At 39.4% G+C, this 18,028-nt stretch overlaps 1 protein-coding gene across 1 annotated transcript in view; it reads right to left on the reverse strand.

Annotated features, from left to right (window-relative positions):
* Positions 1-2,079: 2,079 nt before the first annotated feature.
* LOC114651996 (protein WWC2-like) overlaps positions 2,080-18,028 on the reverse strand; it is a 350,362-nt gene continuing 334,413 nt past the window's right edge. Inside the window, exons 22-23 of the mRNA XM_028802133.2 lie at positions 13,961-14,088; positions 2,080-5,423 (exon numbers count right to left, since the gene is read on the reverse strand). Of these exons, the coding sequence (XP_028657966.1) occupies positions 5,357-5,423; positions 13,961-14,088 (195 nt within the window). The 3' untranslated portion in view covers positions 2,080-5,356. The remainder of the gene's footprint in view (positions 5,424-13,960; positions 14,089-18,028) is intronic.

The raw sequence follows: 18,028 nt of genomic DNA on the forward strand, positions 1-18,028 counted from the left end.
AATGGATTCTGTGTCCTGGAAGAGAAAGCCCGTTTAAGAAACATGTAGTGATTCACACACAAAGAGCACATAGAAGAACAAATACAATACAAAGCATTTAACGTGCTACTTTAGTTACGATGGGATTTGAGAAACTAGTACATTAAATGATTTTAAGACTAAGTTTATGATGTTCTACTTTAATACAAAATAAACTACGTGATTAAAGTGGAAATTTCGAGATTAAAGTTGACATTTCGAGCTTTTTTCCCACTGTGTGTCTATTTTTTTTTCTTTTCTCTGTACCCTAATAAGCTTTCATATGAAACTCAGATGGTGGGCTACGACTCGCCTTTTCACAGCGACTTTCATATCTGACAACTTCTTTATGTCAGGCACTGTGCGACTTTGTGAACTTGAACTTTCGAGTTTCTCCGACACTCTGTGTCACTCGATCAGCTTCCTTTTGTTGATTATATCACTGTTTAAACCAACAAATAGTAAGTTTTTCCTTGCCTCCACTTGGTATTCTCTGAAATTCTTCTATTTTCCCCTGTGCTTTTGCCATTGCCTTTTCACAGAATGCTGTTTGTTCGAAGTTTTTTTGAAGTTTTTTTTTTTTGTTTGTTTGTTCTTTATTTCGCCTTATACAATTTCTTGCATTAGGAATTTGTTAGTTTTCGCATACCCCTTGGGGTCAGAGCGCAGGGTCAGCCATTGTACAGCGCCCCTGGAGCAATTACAGGTTAAGGGTCTTGCTCAAGGGCCCAGTAGAGAAGGATCTCTTTTTGGCAGTGATGGGGATTCGAACCGGCAACCTTCGGGATACCAGCGCAGATCCTTAGCCTCAGAGCCACCAAGGGCTATTTATATTGATTTGCATATTCAAAGAGGCATAATTCTGGGAGGAGTTTGGGGATATAATATAAAATATACAATGGACAACAAAATATAAATGTTGCATGATGTTTGTTGTATTATATCACCTTTATTTTTTTATAGATACTGTTTAAATGAAGATCAAATTTTGATATGTCCATGTATGTTAAAAAATAAACATTTCATGGGGGGTGGTAACAGTTCATGCTTGCATTCTTCAAGGCATTTTGTTTTACCTTATGGAAAGGATAGCACAGTTATTATGTTAGAACGTACAGCCACAGAGAAATGTATAAAATACTACAATATACTTTCTTGTTGTTTGAAAGTAAAAGAAACTCCCAAGACAATCATTTGTTTAAAAGTTGTATTTTTTCCAATTACTGAAATGTGGAAAGTGCAGAGAACAGTACACATTGCATTCTTATATTTTATACACTACTTCAGACTAAGACAAAATTAGGACATATACGTGAAGATAAAAATTTAACATTGAGTTCAGTTCTGAGCATCTTAAAATTGTATTTCAATTTTTTAAACAAAAAAAAAAATCCTAAAGAATGTGTGTTTGTTCGGTTTGGCTAATCATGTTCACAGCAACTTTCTTCACAGCAACTAAACAAAAGTATCTGTCCAATGTAATAGAGAGAGACACAAGCTCTGAATATTTTGTGAATGTATTTTTTCTACTGATTTTACATATTAATTTAAGAGATAATGATGGCTGTATAATAGAACTTATACAATGTCAAAAATAAACTATAAAAATAATTATACTGTGTCAGTAATTGTAGGTGGTGTGAAACCACGAGAGTTAGGGTATAAAAGGTGCTTTGATTTCAGCACGCATAGGAATATATATAATATAATCCCATGTGAAATAGTTTTCTATTAAGTATATAACAGCTGAACATTTCAACTTTTAATCAGAAAATGTCCAGAACTGAACTACACAGAACATAAATACCACAGTAAATAAATAAATGGGAAAAAATCAAAAATTACAATTCTACCAACATCATTCTAAATGCATTTTACAAATCAAACAAACTGGCAAGTCATGACAGAGACCTTCATTAAACCTTAATGTTTTTGTTCCCTAGTGAAAAGGCAAGCAGGAGACTGATAAATTAATATTTATATTAATGTATGAATGAAATATTGCTGTAAGACAACAAGGTGAACACTCAGATAGGTACCAGTAAGATGGTTTCTATTAAAAAAAAAAAGCTGGTTCCATACATATTTAATTCTTGAGCTTCCCAAACACTTGAAAGGAATTTTGTATCTTTTAAAATTAAGACTGTCACTGCATCTTAACATGTTGTAAATTACACATGGTCTGCAAATTTCATTTAAAATTTTGAATCACTTTGTATAATTTAAAATAAATTTACTAAGCAAAACAAGTTAAGTGAGACAAATCTCCAGTATCAATAATCAAAGGCTGGCCAGATACACTAAAAACACAACCAATTTGTAGTTCGCTTAAAAAAGTTCTCATATATATTTGCTATTCCGTCTTCGTGAGAATGTAAAATAAACAGAAGGGTGCTGTGGATCAGGATCAAAAGTCACAGGTGCCAAAGAAAAGTGACCTTGCAGTCTAGTTAGAAAATAACAATGTTGAATGCAACATAAATTTTTAAAGATATAATCCTGTTATGATTAAATGTTTGTTATGCATATTGAGGAAATCTGTGCTTGACAGGCTGAAGTATTTGACTGATTTAGAATACTGCTATCAGCAAACACTTCATTTTAGGTCTGCTGGATATGACCATGGAGGCAAAGATCCTATTATCAATAAATATTTCACTTGTTTCAGAAACATTATTGGAGTTTAATTACTTGAGGCTCTTGTCTTGCTTTATATTCTTGTGTATGGCGTTCCTTTTTATAGAACTGTATTTTTTAAAATCTCTCTCTTTAAAATAAACATGAGACTAAGAGATGAAGAGCTAATTTTTTAAAGAGTGCTGTAGTAACTTTTCAGTTTAACTGACCTTGTGTTAGCATACCTTTAGATATAACAGGCAAAATGCTATCATTTTTAATTTTCTCTCAGTTTCACACAATAATAGACAGTGGGTCAAAAACAATCTCTGAAATCTCCCAAAACCTAATGGAAAATATTTGCTTCCTGTCCTGTAAAATGGGTGTCTGTGAAGCACATATTTGACAAAAACAGCTGTTTACAGTTACTTGTTAATTTATATAAAGTCGCAGTCATTTGTAGCATAACCCTTATGTTAGTATGGAAGTGCCATACTTCAACAATCCATAAACACACAGGCCCTGCTATACGCATGGTGCACAGGACAAAGACATGGATGAAAACCATCATATAGCTGTATTAGTTTGCACAAGTGATTTAACTGGCACTCTTTACCCTTTTGGTCTGCAAAATATAATTGTTATTCTATGTTAAAGTTGGCCAGTTTCAAGCAATGACCACTTTCAAAACGCGTCATCTACACAGCAGGGTACAAATAGCATATAATCAAAATGCCCTCAGATTTGATTGTTTGTGCCTTCATTTCAGAAGCTTATATCTTTCTAAAGCCATCATCATGAACTGGAAATGGTTTCTGCTTAATGTGTAATTAACTAGACCATGTTAATTGGAGGGTTAACTTTCTTAATATAAAAGCAGTTGCTTGGTAGTTCGTAATGGCAGCAGACACCACGGCCCATAAAGGGCAATGTTTGTTCCTACACTGTAGCCCCAATAGGCTCACAGATATTAGTTATTTTATAAATGCTGGCTGGATATTTTAGATCTGACTATTTTTATATATAAATACAGTGCTTTGTGTGTTCCTAACATTCAGATGAAACGTGCATCCCTCCCCTTGTATTTCAACACAATAGAAATAGGTAATAACCAAAATACAGAGAAATTTGTTATAACTTGTATAATCCATGGAATACAAATATCAGTTATGAAGAAAATTATCCCAGAATAACAAAACAGCAACAAAAATACTATGTTGTGCTTAACAAATTTTGAAAAAATGAAAACATATTTGTAGCTTTCAGCAGCAACTGAAAGCTGAACACAATCACATTGTAAGAGGAGCTGGTTGTATAGATCTTGTTCATAAAATAATAAAAATAAAAAACAAAAACAAAAAAAAAAACTTTGGATTTTCAAAGTTTCAGACACTTCTCCTGTAGTACATAATGTACAGAAAAAAGGCACCTACTTATTTTTATATATGATGTGATTTCAATGCCCCTCCATTAAACACTAAAGGCTTCTAAACTTGGAAGAATTTCTCTGTCTGGAATTAGATCACCGAGCAGTGTGCTCCGCTTGTCCAAACGCACAGCTTATAGCTGTCTTTTACTGCCAGTTGTATATGTAATGTGAGTATAAAACAATACAATTGTATTGTAGTAAAAATTGTCTTAACAGGTTTACTCTTATTGCAAGAATGAAACTGTTCTTTTGGCCCCTTTTTCTATTTTTCAAGCAGAGTGCTGTAGATCAAGTGAACTTTTCTAAAACAAATTTGACTAAATTGTACTTTCAATTGATCAATTCAAGATGACAATCTGTTCTAGCATGGTATGGATACCAGCAGATACTGACTGCCACAGAATCATATCCAACAAATTCACATGATTTTCTCAGCGAGCAATTGGATTTACAGTAAAGTATGAAAGAACAGAAATGTACTGTATAGCTCATAATTAAAAACCATACTAAATAAAGGGGAGAAACTAAGTGCTAAAAAAGACACAGAGGGTTCATGTTGTAAGTAATGATGATTTTGGCAAGGTGCAAAAGAGAAAAAAACCTTTGCAATATTTAAAGAATAAAAATCAGTGCAGCAACCAAAAAATACTGTACATTCACAAAAGCCTCTCTTTTACACCCAATTCCTTCAATGGAGGTTCATTGGAAGTGGAAAGGAGCAACCCAGAAGCGGGAGGATGATTATTGTAGAAGCTCACGTTCCACAGAGCACCTGGGAGGGTTGCGCCAGAGATCACATATTCACAAGACATTCCATACAGAAACAGAAATGCTCTCATGAAAACACTCTGTGGCCAGTGGCCACCATTTACACTCTACTCACATGAAAACAGTGAAAACAATAGAATACATTCTGTCGAACAGAATATTATGAGTCAAGCAGTGGTGTTTGTACTGATAAACACACTTAGTACTGCTTTTGTTCCTGCGTCCCATCTTTACAGAATAAAAAGCATGCCAGACATACATACAAACTGTACAAACGCATTATCCTCAATGTACCAGAATTATTCTACTTTGGTTTTCTCAGAAGAAGAATCCCATTATTTCTTTTTGTTTTTACATAAGCATAACCATTATATTTATTTATATTACAAATACATTAATTTCTATGTTGTTGCTGTTTTTTTTTTTTTTTTTTATAACTTATATATTCAAGTAGCTACCCTACCAAAATCTTCAGCTAAAAAGTTCAACTGGAAAAATATTTCAATATGTTCTAGAAAACAGCATTTACACGTCATCTGCTGGGAGAGAAGGTATGTTGATCTTTGCTCGGGTGAAAAAAGCCATCTTCTCCCTAGAAAATAAAAAGCAAATAAGTCACAAATCACACTGCTAAATGACAAAAAAGAATATTCTCTTTGGTAAAAAAAAATTAAAATTCAGTAACATATAAAAAGACTTAATGAATATCTGGCAACTATAACACACTACATGTACACCAAGCAAACTGTCTAATGGCAGGAAAATGTTTCCTATTTTCCCAGTCTTTGGAGATGCGACTTGCACAGTAGTACTTTAACCATCAAAATGAAATCAGGACTTCTTACAATAAAACCGCAGTGATTAAGAAATAGTATTTTGAATCTACATCAAAATTAGTTTCAGGATATTTTAACAGTTCCCCTTCAAATGTACTTCATTTTAATAAGGGATGTCCTTTTCCAAGCTCACTGAAGCTTTCCTTATTAGACTCCATACTCTCAATGACTGAATTTAAGGAGGCTTTGGATGCTATGGATAAAGGGTGGTCGCCATACCTTGACTGCCTTCCTCCTTAATATTTTATGCCTTTTAGAATGGCTTATCTAAAATGCTTTACCAGATGTTAAATGCTGCCATCATCTGTAAAAAAAATAATCCCTCAATTAATTTGGTTATGATTATGCCTTTTCAAAAGCTCCTTCTGATATTTGGCTCTTTGGAACATATTTTATATTCATTTTATTTGACATTTATTTGCCTGTGTGACAAGGCATTTGGCCAAATGTCAAATAGGCTGTATGTCGATTATAAAGTGTACAGGTCATTGAAAAAGAGGCACTCTGCGTCTAGAGTGGATCACCAGTAGAAATACTTTAACTGCAGATGTGGAGTGGCACAAATAAATCTTCATGTCTCAAAATCCGCATGCGAGGTCTGTGTAAGGTAGTGTTTCTCAACCACTGAGTCGTGACCCGGGTTGTGAGTTTCTATCATGGGTTTGTGAGTGGATCACCTAAACAATCGGCAGTGCTGCAGAATATGTTTCCCTATTTTTAAATGAATACATTTCAGCAATGAGAATCCCTCGTTCATGCTTATTTCACCAAGTTTACAATAGCTGCTAATGAATTGTCAATGAATTTAAAAAGGCAAAACTGGGTTACAACCATAAAGGTTGAAAAACACTGGTTTAAGGAAGGCAGTATGGGATGAATGCTTAAAAATTAGCCATGTGGAACAGCATTGATGAAAACAAAACTTAAAGGGCCCACTAAGAGTCACAAAACATATAAGACCTTGTATTATAATAATAATAATAACAAAAATGTATTATTGTAGCTGGTTTTGGCAATTTAGAACATTATTACCCTATTGTTTTTCTATGGCTCTTGGCTATAAGTATAAATCGCCTCAACTAAATGAAAGTACAGGGGAAGAGAAAGCGAGGGAGGCCAATGTGGAGGTGGTGGGTAAATTAAAGGAAGATTTGAAGGAAAATAGCTTGACTGTTGACAAGGTGCAGGACCAAGCTGTATGGAGAAGGTTGATCAAGCACATCGTACCCATACAGAAGTGTTGAGGAGGAAGACAAAGTCAATCATATCAGAAATACTTAACACGATATGTGCTTCTATGAAATGTATTAAAGAAAACAATTTTTACATTTACAAGAAGATTAGCGCACCTGCTGGGGACTCCCTCGTTCTGCTGGGAGACTTCAATGCTTATGTGGGCAATGACAGTGAGACCTGGAAGGGCGTGATTGGAAGGAATGGCCCCCCTGATCTGAACCCGAGTGGTGTTTTGTTATTGGGCTTCTGTGCTCATCACGGATTGTCCATAACGAACACCATGTTCAGGCATAGGGGTGTCCATATGTGCACCTGGCACCAGGACACCCTAAGCCTCAGTTTGATGATCGACTTTGAGGTTGTGTCATCGGACTTGCAGCCACATGTCCTGGACACTTGGGCAAAGAGAGGGGCGGAGCTGTCAACTGATCACCACCTGGTGGTGAGTTGGCTTCGATGGTGGGGGAGGATGTCAGTCAGGCCTGGTAGGCCCAAACGTATTGTGAGGGTCTGCTGGGAACGTCTGGCAGAGTCCCCTGTCAGAAGTAGCTTCAACTCCCACCTCCAGCAGAACTTCGACCATGTCCCGAGAGAGGTGGGGGACATTGAGTCTGAATGGGCCATGTTCCGTGCCTGTATTGTTGAAGCGGCTGACCGGAGCTGTGGCCATAAGGTGGTCGGTGCCTGTCGTGGCGGCAATCCCCGAACCCGTTGGTGGACACCGGCGGTGAGGGATGCTGTCAAGCTGAAGAAGGAGTCCTACCGGACCCTTTTGTCCTGTGGGACTCCAGAGGTGGCTAACAGGTACCGGCAGGTAGTGCTGGGTGGTATGACCAAAATTCAATATCACAGTATTTTTCAAAATTATACCGGTTTCTTCAACATGTCGACTTTATTTTCGTCGTGTTGAGATTAAAGTGGAAATGTCGAGAATAAAGTCAACATGTTGTCACACTATTACACAGTACCCATGTACATTGCACAGTATTGAAAAAAATAAAACAAGTACAAATTGGCTTGCAGTATTATCCAGTAGTATAGAAACAGCATTCACACATTTGAACATAATGGTCCACATCCGACCTTTTAAAACCAAAGTATCTCCAGACAATAGACACGGCTCCTTTTTTCAGCAAAAGTTCTTCTGTGTCATCACGTTCAACTTTATCGTCTGCTACAGCTTCAGTTTCAGAATGTTCTCTGTCCATTTTCACAGTTCAATACCTCCACTAACGAATGTACTCTGTTGCATGAGCATTTAGTGGTGCAGCAGTGAAAAAGGTCCCCCCTTAAACAGTTTCCCGCTGCGCCACGTTCCGAATGTTGTTTAGGCTATTTAAACCGGTGTTGCGGTATAAGAAAAATCCATATAACAAAAATAAAAAACGGTTTTTGGTATGAACCGGTATACCGTCCAGCACTACCGGCATGCCAAGCGGAATACGGCTTCGGTGGTTGCTGAGGCAAAAACTTCCTCAATCACACTAACATGTCTTCCAATGAGGAAGCAGAGCCTGGAGACTCAGAGGAGGGCTCTCCCATCGCTGGGACTGAGGTCACACGGGTGGTCAAAAAACTCCTTGGTGGCAGGGCCCCGGGGGTGGATGAGATACGCCCGGAATTACTCAAGGCTCTGGATGTTGTAGGACTGTCTTGATTGACATGCCTCTGCAACATCGCATGGACATCGGGGACAGTGCCTCTGGATTGGCAGACCAGGGTGGTGGTCCCCCTCTTTAAGAAGGGGGACCGGAGAGTGTATTCCAACTACAGAGGGACCACACTCCTCAGCCTCCCTGGTAAAGTCTGTTCGAGGGTCCTGGAGAGGAGGGTCCTTCAGATAGTCGAACCTCGGATTCAGGAGGAACAGTGTGGTTTTCATCCTAGACGTGGAACAGTGGACCAGCTCTACACCCTTGGCAGAGTCCTGGAGGGTGCATGGGAGTTTGCCCAACCAGTCTACATGTGTTTTGTGGACTTGGAAAAGGTGTTCGACTGTGTCCCTCGGGGAATCCTGTGGGGGGGTGCTCCGGGAGTATGGGGAACCGGACCCCCTGATAAGGGCTGTTCGGTCCCTGTACAACTGGTGGCAGAACTTGGTCCGCATTGCCAGCAGTAAGTCGAACCCATTTCCGGTGAGAGATGGACTCCGCCAGGGCTGCCCTTTGTCACCGATTCTGTTCATAACTTTTATGGACAGAATTTCTAGGCACAGCCAGGGCGTTGAGTGGGTCTGGTTTGGTGGGCTCAGGATTGGGTCACTGCTTTTTGCAGATGATGTTATCCTGTTTGCTTCATCAGGCCATGATCTTCAGCTATCTCTGGATCGGTTTGCAGCTGAGTGTGAAGTTGCTGGGATGGGAATCAGCACCTCCAAATCCGAGACCATGGTTCTCAGCCGGAAAAGGGTGGAGTGCCCTCTCAGGATTGGGAGCGAGATCCTTCCCAAAGTGGAGGAGTTCAAGTATCTCGGGGTCTTGTTCACGAGTGAGGGAAAAATAGAGTGGGAGATCGACAGGCGGATCGGTGTGGCGTCCGCAGTGATGCGGGCTCTGCATCGGTCTGTCGTGGTGAAAAAGGAGCTGAGCCGTAAGGCAAAGCTCTCAATTTACCAGTCGATCTACATTCCTACCCCTACCCCATGAGCTATGGGTAGTGACCGAAAGAACAAGATCGCGAATACAAGCGGCTGAAATTAGTTTCCTCCGCAGGGTGTCTGGGATTTACCTTAAAGATAGGGTGATAAGCTCAGTCATCTGGGAGGAGCTCAGAGTAGAGCCACAGCTCCTCCGCATCGAGAGGAGTCAGATGAGGTGGCTTGGGCATCTGATCAGGATGCCTCCTGGACGCCTCCCTGGTCTTACGGGAACGTCTAACCGGGAGGAGGCCCCAGGGAAGACCCAGGACATGCTGGAGGGACTATGTCTCTTGGCTGGACTGGGAATGCCTTGGAATTGCTCCGGAAGAGCTAGTAGAAGTGGCCAGGGAGAGGGAAGTCTGGGCATCTCTACTCAAGCTGCTGACCCCGTGACCCAATCTCGGATAAGCGGAAGAGGATGGACAAGGATGTACATATAGTTTTCCTGACCATATTAGTAAAAGTTTGGTCCCTTATTTATCAATGTTTTAAAGTAGTGGCACGTCTGTTGAAATAAAAAGGCAAGTAAGCATCATTTTTTGAGAAAAAAACTTACCCTATGGCCTCGGTTCTCAACCTTTTTTGTGATTGTACCCCCAAAGGGTGTGAAAGTATGTCCGTGGATACCCCTCGCGCTTAAGTTCGCGCATAAAAGTTCTTATTTTCATAATGGCGTGTGCTTACCTTTCTAATGCGATACTTGGGCTTGTTTTTGTGCCATCAAAGATTTGATGTGAGGATGGATGCTGCTGACAGCTAGTATAACATCACCTTCAGGCTGGAGCCGGTTTCGTTCTTTAGTTTTTATTGCAGTCAAAGTCGAGAAAGCACTTTCACATAAATATGTCGATGGAAAAGGCAACAATGCTGACAATGCTGCATTACTCAAGTCTTCGTATTCTTGACGCATACTGTGCCAGAAATGTCCTATGTTGCTGTCCATTCTTGCTTTCAAAGTTCTGTCCGCCGCAAGTTCAAATAATTTCTCTTTCAAGTTATCAGGAAGTTCTGCTGTCTCAACATTGTTTTCACAAAAAGGATTCAAAATCCAGTTGTTCTGGGCACCATCCGTTTCAATTTTAGGAAAATATCGGAGAATTTCGTTTTCTAGATTCTTCAAATGATCAATGCTTTGATATTAGAAAAGCTTGAAAGCTTGATGTTTGAGTCTTCACAAAAACATGAAATTGTTGGGAAGATTGCAAGATGTCCAGCAGAAATTCTGTTTTTCCAGTAGATAACTTTTTTATGAAAAGATCGCACGTAGTCAATGGAAGAAAATATGTTGCTGTTCTGTCCTTGAAGTTTCAAATTCAACTCATTGATTTTTGCAAATATGTCGGCAAGATATGCGACTTTGCATAACCACTGCTTGTCCTCAAAGTGTGTTACAAAAGCAGATTTCTGATCTTTAAGAAAGACGTAAATTTCGTGTCGGAGCTCAAATAACCTGTTCAAAATTTTTCCACGAGACAGCCACCTGAGTTCGGTATGCAAGAAGAAAGTTACGTTTTCCGAACCCATGTCCTGGTACACCAGTCGAAAGAGCCAAGAGTTCAGAGCACATGACTTGATAAAGTTCACAACTTTGACCACAGTGTTCAGTGTCTCATTGAACTCCACGCTTAAGTGTTTCGAGGCGAGTGATTGTCGATGAATAATGCAGTGATTCCATTGTACTGATGGATTTTTCCCTTTCACCAACGCTTTCAAGCCTCCTCGGTGGCCCGTCATGTTAGCTGCGCCATCTGTGCACACAGAAACACACCACATCCATTCAAGTCCATGAGCGGCGAGACACTCTGAAAAAATTCTGCAAATCTCTTGTGCTGTTATTTTTCCCGACAAAGCTTTGCAAGCTAACACTTCTTCTGAAAGTCCCTTCACCTGATCAACATACCGAACAAAAATCATCAACTGAACTTCGTTTGATACGTCTGTCGACTCATCCAGTTGTAATGCAAATTGTTTTCTGAGTTTGATCTGCTCACAGACTTGCTGGATTACATCGTGAGCCATTTCTCAAATTCTCCTTGATACAGTATCATCCGAATGTGGGATAGTTTTCACCGTATCGACTGCTTTCTTGTCTATCATTATTTCTGCAATTTTTAGTGCTGCAGGAAGTACCAACTCCTCAACAATAGTATGAGGTTTCCTTGTTTTCGCTACCAAAAGACATACTTCATATGAGGCGCGCAAAGCTTTCTAAGATGTATGCAGATATACGTGAAACATTGCGGTGCCTTTCATCATACTCTTATGTTGCCTCTTGAAATATTCCAGTGGTTTATCTTTCAATTCTGCGTGTTTGGTTTGCAGGTGTCTCTTCAGAAGCGACAGATTCATGCTGTGATTGGACAGAGTTTTGTTGCATATGACACAGAGTGTAAGTGGAGGGTCCGCACCATTGCTGACAAAACTGTAGCCTAAATATTCTGCAGAATATTGTCGTATTTTACTGCCCGCAGATGAATCTTCTGGTAGCTTCTTATCTTGCTGCTGCCACGGCCGTTTTTGAGGAATTCCTTGGCCAGACTTATCAGAAGATGACCCAACACCTTCCGAATCATTCACTTTCGCGAACGCATCGGTACCACTTCCCTTCCGTTACACTAAAAAACGGTCCATTTTTGGGGTTCCCGCGAACAATGCGAAATCAAGTGTTATAACCACCTTCAACTCCTTTCTTGCACTGAAGAGGCTGTCCTCTCTTAAAAGCTACCACCCTGTTGGGGAGGTGACTCACGCGTTGCCCCCAACCTATTGCTTGTAGGCCTAGCAACAGCAGAAATTTTCTATTTTTGGAACTTTAATCCCCTTGACACGCCTCACCACTTTCCGAAGAAAATCTACTCCATGCTATAGCACAGCTGCACTGTCGCATGTGTTTTGGTGATGAGTCACGTAGCAAACTGCGACTTTCTTCAAACTCTTTGGTTGTTTTAAGTTTAAAAATTTAAACTAAAGCATTGAAACTGATTGAAACAATCATTATTTATTTAGAATAGCAGTCATGAGTCAAACACCTGAAACTACACCTGAATTCCTATTCCTATACATTTTCTTCTTTTTTTCCTACTTTTGAGTTCGAAATCGAAACAGAAGGAAAATTTGAAAAAAAACCCGCAAAATTATATGTCACTGCGTACCCCTGCATAACCCTTCCTGTACCCCTAGGGGTACGCGTACCACCGGTTGAGAACTGTTACCCTATGGTGAAAAAAATCAAAATAAAATTCAGGATTCTCCTCTAAAACATTGAAGATAGACAACAGACCTCACATTTATCTATATGTTCTTTAAACTGCATAAAGCATGAGGGAAATGAAAAAGAAGTTGTGTTTTGTAAATAACATTTAATTTAACTTTCCTAGGGAGAATACCTATAGCAAAAAACAAACAACTAAAGAAGTACATTATTGCATTTAACAATTAAAGAAATTATAGCCTTTGCATCTCATATTTATAGAGACAGACAAGCTTGCACACCTGGATTATTCTTCTATTGCAGTGTCTATCCTAGCAAAACTGGATAATTTCCATTTTTGTTCTGTGAAGTCAAATACTCGATTTCTGATGGGGAATGTGATGGTGGCACAGTGGTTAGCACTGCTACATTGTAGCTACAGTGTGTCAAGTTTGATTCCTGACTTGAACCCTGGCTGTGTGGAGTTTGTTCCTCATATTTGTTGTTTTTTTTTCAGGTACTCTAGTTTTCTTTTAACTATACTAAGATGGCATCACTACATTGACTCTATATGAGTAGTTAGGCTTGTGTGCGTTATTGTGTCCTAAAATGGACTGGCACTGTACGCTAGTTTCTTGTGCCTGATACTGAGAGGGCTCCTGTAATGGTTAGAAAATTGATGGATAAAGTATTTTCAGGTATTTTTAGAACTGAAGTTTCACATCATACAGTATATAGCAAAAAAGCAAATTATTAGATAATATTTAAGACCATTACACTGTACTTCTGCATATATTGTTTATTGTATTCTATAGTCTATGACTTCAAATGTGCTACTTAAGAAGTTGTGCATCATACTCATATCTTCTCTTACGATATAATTCATATGCATCAATACAATTGCAGAGAAAAAATATCACATTTGAATACTGGAGCTTCCAGCGTGATGGGTATAAAACATTAGATATTTCAACCTCTCTAACTGAGCAGCCAATTTATTTATTTTGCCTTTTTCTAGTAGAAGTATTAAGAAAGACTTCTGTGAGTAGGAAGGACTGAGGTGTTAGACCTTTTCACACTGCCCTTTCTGCAGAATTTTCTGAGCAATCTTTAATAACTGCAAGAGCTTTACTTCTAATCGCTGACAGCCTTTTCAATACGCTTTTTGTTTACCAATGCTAGCCTTAACTCCACTATCTGCCGCTTGTAAAAAGATGAGAGGCACTCACCTGAATGACTGGACCTGGAGTGGAACTTTCTGACTCTGTTCCCGTAATCTAAAAACATCCTTTGAAGCTTTTCTCATAAGCTTCTCTGCTCGCAGCCCCTGCTTTTGTTGTTCTTTAGTCTGCTCAGCCTTAAATAAAAGGAAAATGAAGACAACTGTAAGACATTAATTATAGGAAAAAGTATATTGTATACATGATGCCACAGAACAAAAAACAGAAAGAAATGTTCATGAATTATATTGTTCTCTTATTTTAATAGGCATTATTTTGTATAGGCGGCACGGTGGCGCAGTGGGTAGTGCTGCTGCCTCGCAGTTGGGAGACCTGGGGACCTGGGTTTGCTTCCCGGGTCCTCCCTGCGTGGAGTTTGCATGTTCTCCCCGTGTCTGCGTGGGTTTCCTCCGGGTGCTCCGGTTTCCTCCCACAGTCCAAAGACAAGCTGGTTAGGTGGATTGGCGATTCTAAATTGGCCCTAGTGTGTGCTTGGTGTGTGGGTGTGTTTGTGTGTGTCCTGCGGTGGATTGGTTCCTGCCTTGTGTCCTGTGTTGGCTGGGATTGGCTCCAGCAGACCACCGTGACCCTGTGTTCAGATTCAGCGGGTTGGACAATGGATGGATGGATTATTTTGTATACTAATATTTTGCCAACTGGTTTAACAGCTTATTAATTTCTTTTAAATAGTTAAAATCCTTAAAATAGGAATTTTTCTGTTTTGCTTGAAATGTACTCCAGCCAACTATATTTGACCAATTACCAGTTCTTGGAGTTCATTTTTTTAATAATTGGAATTTTCAGCAGTGACAGTACTAGCAATGATGCCATTATTGTTGTTCTATGACTCACCTGATCTTATTGCCATTCAAGAATCTAAACCCTCATTTTTTTTACTCATAAATAGGTATACCTGTTTTGCTCATTTTCTTTTTGATAGTTATAATTTAAGCAAATCTCTTGAGGTCACTTGTCAGAATACCTTACATGATCTCATTTATGTTATGGTGCAACCATGGCTCTGTCTATGGTGTTCATTGTCATTGGTTTATTTAGTTGTTGATTTTCACTGCTTCTCTATGGTAATGTTAAATTCTGTTTCTTGATATTTTTTTTTCATCTTAGGTTTTCTGCTGTTTGATTTACTGTTATTTGTTAAGAATTTTAATTTAGTTTATTTGTCCTGTTATTTTCCTTGTGTTGTGTATATTGAGCCCAACAGTGCAGGACTGCAAGTGTGGGACTTCCATTTGCCTATATAGGACCTGAGATGTCTCAGCTTTTTTGCTGATCATTAGCCTCTGCTTGTGTTAAGCACCATTCATGAAATCCTTTCTTTTGAAACTTTGTTAAGTTTATTTCGATTTTTATTTTCAGAACTCTGCTTTCATTTTGTTTTTTAATAGTGCCCCCTGGATCTTTAGTTTTGTTTGCTTTTGGGTGGACTTAGTATTTTGTATAATTTTTAACTTTTAGAAATAAAATTTACAATAATTTTTATGAGTTCATGTTGGTTAGGCAGGAGCTGAGTCTAAAGACAAAATTATCTTGATCTAAATTCCTCAGTCCTCATTTGTGGTCATGTGCTGTGGGTAATGATCGAAAGAATGAGATAACGAGTACAAGTGGAAGAAATAATGTTTTTTCTGCAGAGTGGGTGGGCTGCCACTCTGTGACAGAATGAGAAGCTCAGGGATTCAGGAGAGCCACAGAATACAGTCGCTGCTCCTAATGATTGAGAGGAGCCAGTTGAGGAGGTTTTGGAATGTCGTAAGGGCACCCCATGGGTGGCACCTCTAGAGTTGCTCTGGGCACGTCCTACAGGGTTAAGACCCTGCAGCAGACCCAGGAAATGCTGGAAGGACTATATATTTTGGATTGACTTAGGAACATCTGGGAATTCCTCATGAAACTCTGGAATCTGTAGCTGGGGACAGGGAAGTCTGGGCTAACCTGCTTGCCCTGCTACTACCATGACTGTCACCATAAAATGGATATTGCATAGATGAAATGAGATGAATTATTTATAAAATCTGTTTTTGTTTTTTGGGCCAGAAGTTTTCAGTTTCTCTCTCCTTTTTGAGATTTAAAAGCTTTGGTCCTTTTTTCAGTGCGCAGGGCACAAGCCTACTTCTTATGTTTGGGTGGGGGCAGGCTTATTTTGTGCAAGCAAGGCCTACTTGTGCTATTTCAGAAGTGTAAGGAGTTCAGGCTTGATTTTTGAGATTGAGGCTTGGTTTTTGAGTTTTGCTAAACCCGAATATTTACAACAATTTATTTGCAATCAGCTCACTGTTTTCTTATTGATCTCTGCATTTACACTGTATAGGCCTTAACATCTTCATTGAACACTGTGAGGTGGAAAAATGCAGCTGTGGTATAGCGGGTCCACAGCTCAGATCAAAAAGGCCAATTTTTATATAAATGATTGCCACACTCGCAGCTTAAAGAGGGGGTGTGGTAGTGTGGCCGGAGCAGTTCCCAGGTGCTCATGATGTGGGCGATCCTCGCTTAAATGCACAAGTAAGGAGTCGTCTACATCTGCGATTGAAGCTGGGAGCTGCTAATTGCCACACCTGAGCCACGTCCCCATAATAAATAGGAGAAGCAGGAGGCGCAGAGAGAGACTGGCAAAAGACGAAAGACTTGAGAGCGAAAGAGCAGAATTGGGGTAGTGCAAGAGAATGGACGAGCCAGCCAGCTGAGAAAAAAGGTCAGTGCGGTCAGGGGTCCCGGATAGAGTGTGCAATCAGTGCTTAAGGGACGGATCGTGCCCATTGACTATGTAGAGGAATGGGTATGATCGAGGAGGAGTCTGCCCTAGGGATCTGAGGGACAACCACGTGTGTGAGAAAGAAGATGGGAGAACAACCAACCCCAAGCAGTCTAGCAGACACTGACGGAGGCAGCTAAGACGGGGGTCGGTAGAGAGAGGACCACGCCAGCTGAAGTCTCGTAGGCTGAGCAAACCTTAGGTGAGCTGAAGAGGCTGGGAAGGAGATGTGTCTGGCTGGTGTAGCTCCAATGACTACTGCTGTTTTAGTCTCCTTTTAGCCTTTTTTTAACCGTTTGGGATTTTACCTTTTTATGGGTTATTTATTTATAGACATTTGAGTACTGCACTTTATTTTGAACACTTTTGCCTTTTTGGTTTTGACTGTTTTTTAATAAAAGCACTTTTGCACTTTTCTGCACCATCCCCTTGCTTCGTTGTTTTTTCACTGTCAAGCTCATCCGGTGATATTACCAACGGTGTCAGGTTCAAGAGCTCCCAAACTGGAGCAGAACCTGCATCATCACAGTAACCTGAACAAAATACGTGGAAGTTAGGTTCCCAATACATTGGGAATTAGGTTACACAGAGCATAATGGAGTATGCCGATTCATACATACTATAATATCCTGCCACAGAAGGTACAGCTATGATTTTCTGCCAAAAGTAAAACCCTATAAAGACTCTTGAGGTTCTTGCAAGACTTTGAAAATATAACGCAGGCCAGTCTATCTATTACATTAAACAAAATACTTTGTGGAAAACTTTGATTTTCAACCCCATTCCCCTGTGTATGAATATACACTAAGTGTACATATGTTTTGAGCAGCATTACATGATGAAGCCAGAAGTCGACTTCAGGATAATAGATGGCAATGGCTCATGATCCACATAAAACCCTCACCTTTGAGAAATGCTAAATGTATTACAAGTATTTAGTTTGTACTATGCAAGTATAAATGCTCTGTGTAAATGTTTATATTTGCATAATGTAGTTTTTTTAAATTTTCTTTGCTCAAAACTCAAGCTGGTCTGTAACGTCAGTGTGTTCAGTGAGTCACTCAAAACATTTACCTTTAAGTCACAATAACAGCCATTCACTTTACTGAAATGTTTAAAATGGTTCCTTAAAACTTCAATCACTACTCTGCAAAATACTAGATATTTCTTTTTATTTGGAAATTTCAAGGGCACATCCATATTTTCATGAAAAGCATTACAAAACCAGCCTAGTTTCTCTCCTTTAGTAGAACTGCACTTCATAGCTGTGTTGCCACACAAAGAAGGATTTTGTTTCCTTGTTT

Source organism: Erpetoichthys calabaricus, chromosome 5 (assembly GCF_900747795.2).
Source record: "Erpetoichthys calabaricus chromosome 5, fErpCal1.3, whole genome shotgun sequence".
In the NCBI taxonomy this organism is placed as follows: domain Eukaryota; kingdom Metazoa; phylum Chordata; class Cladistia; order Polypteriformes; family Polypteridae; genus Erpetoichthys; species Erpetoichthys calabaricus.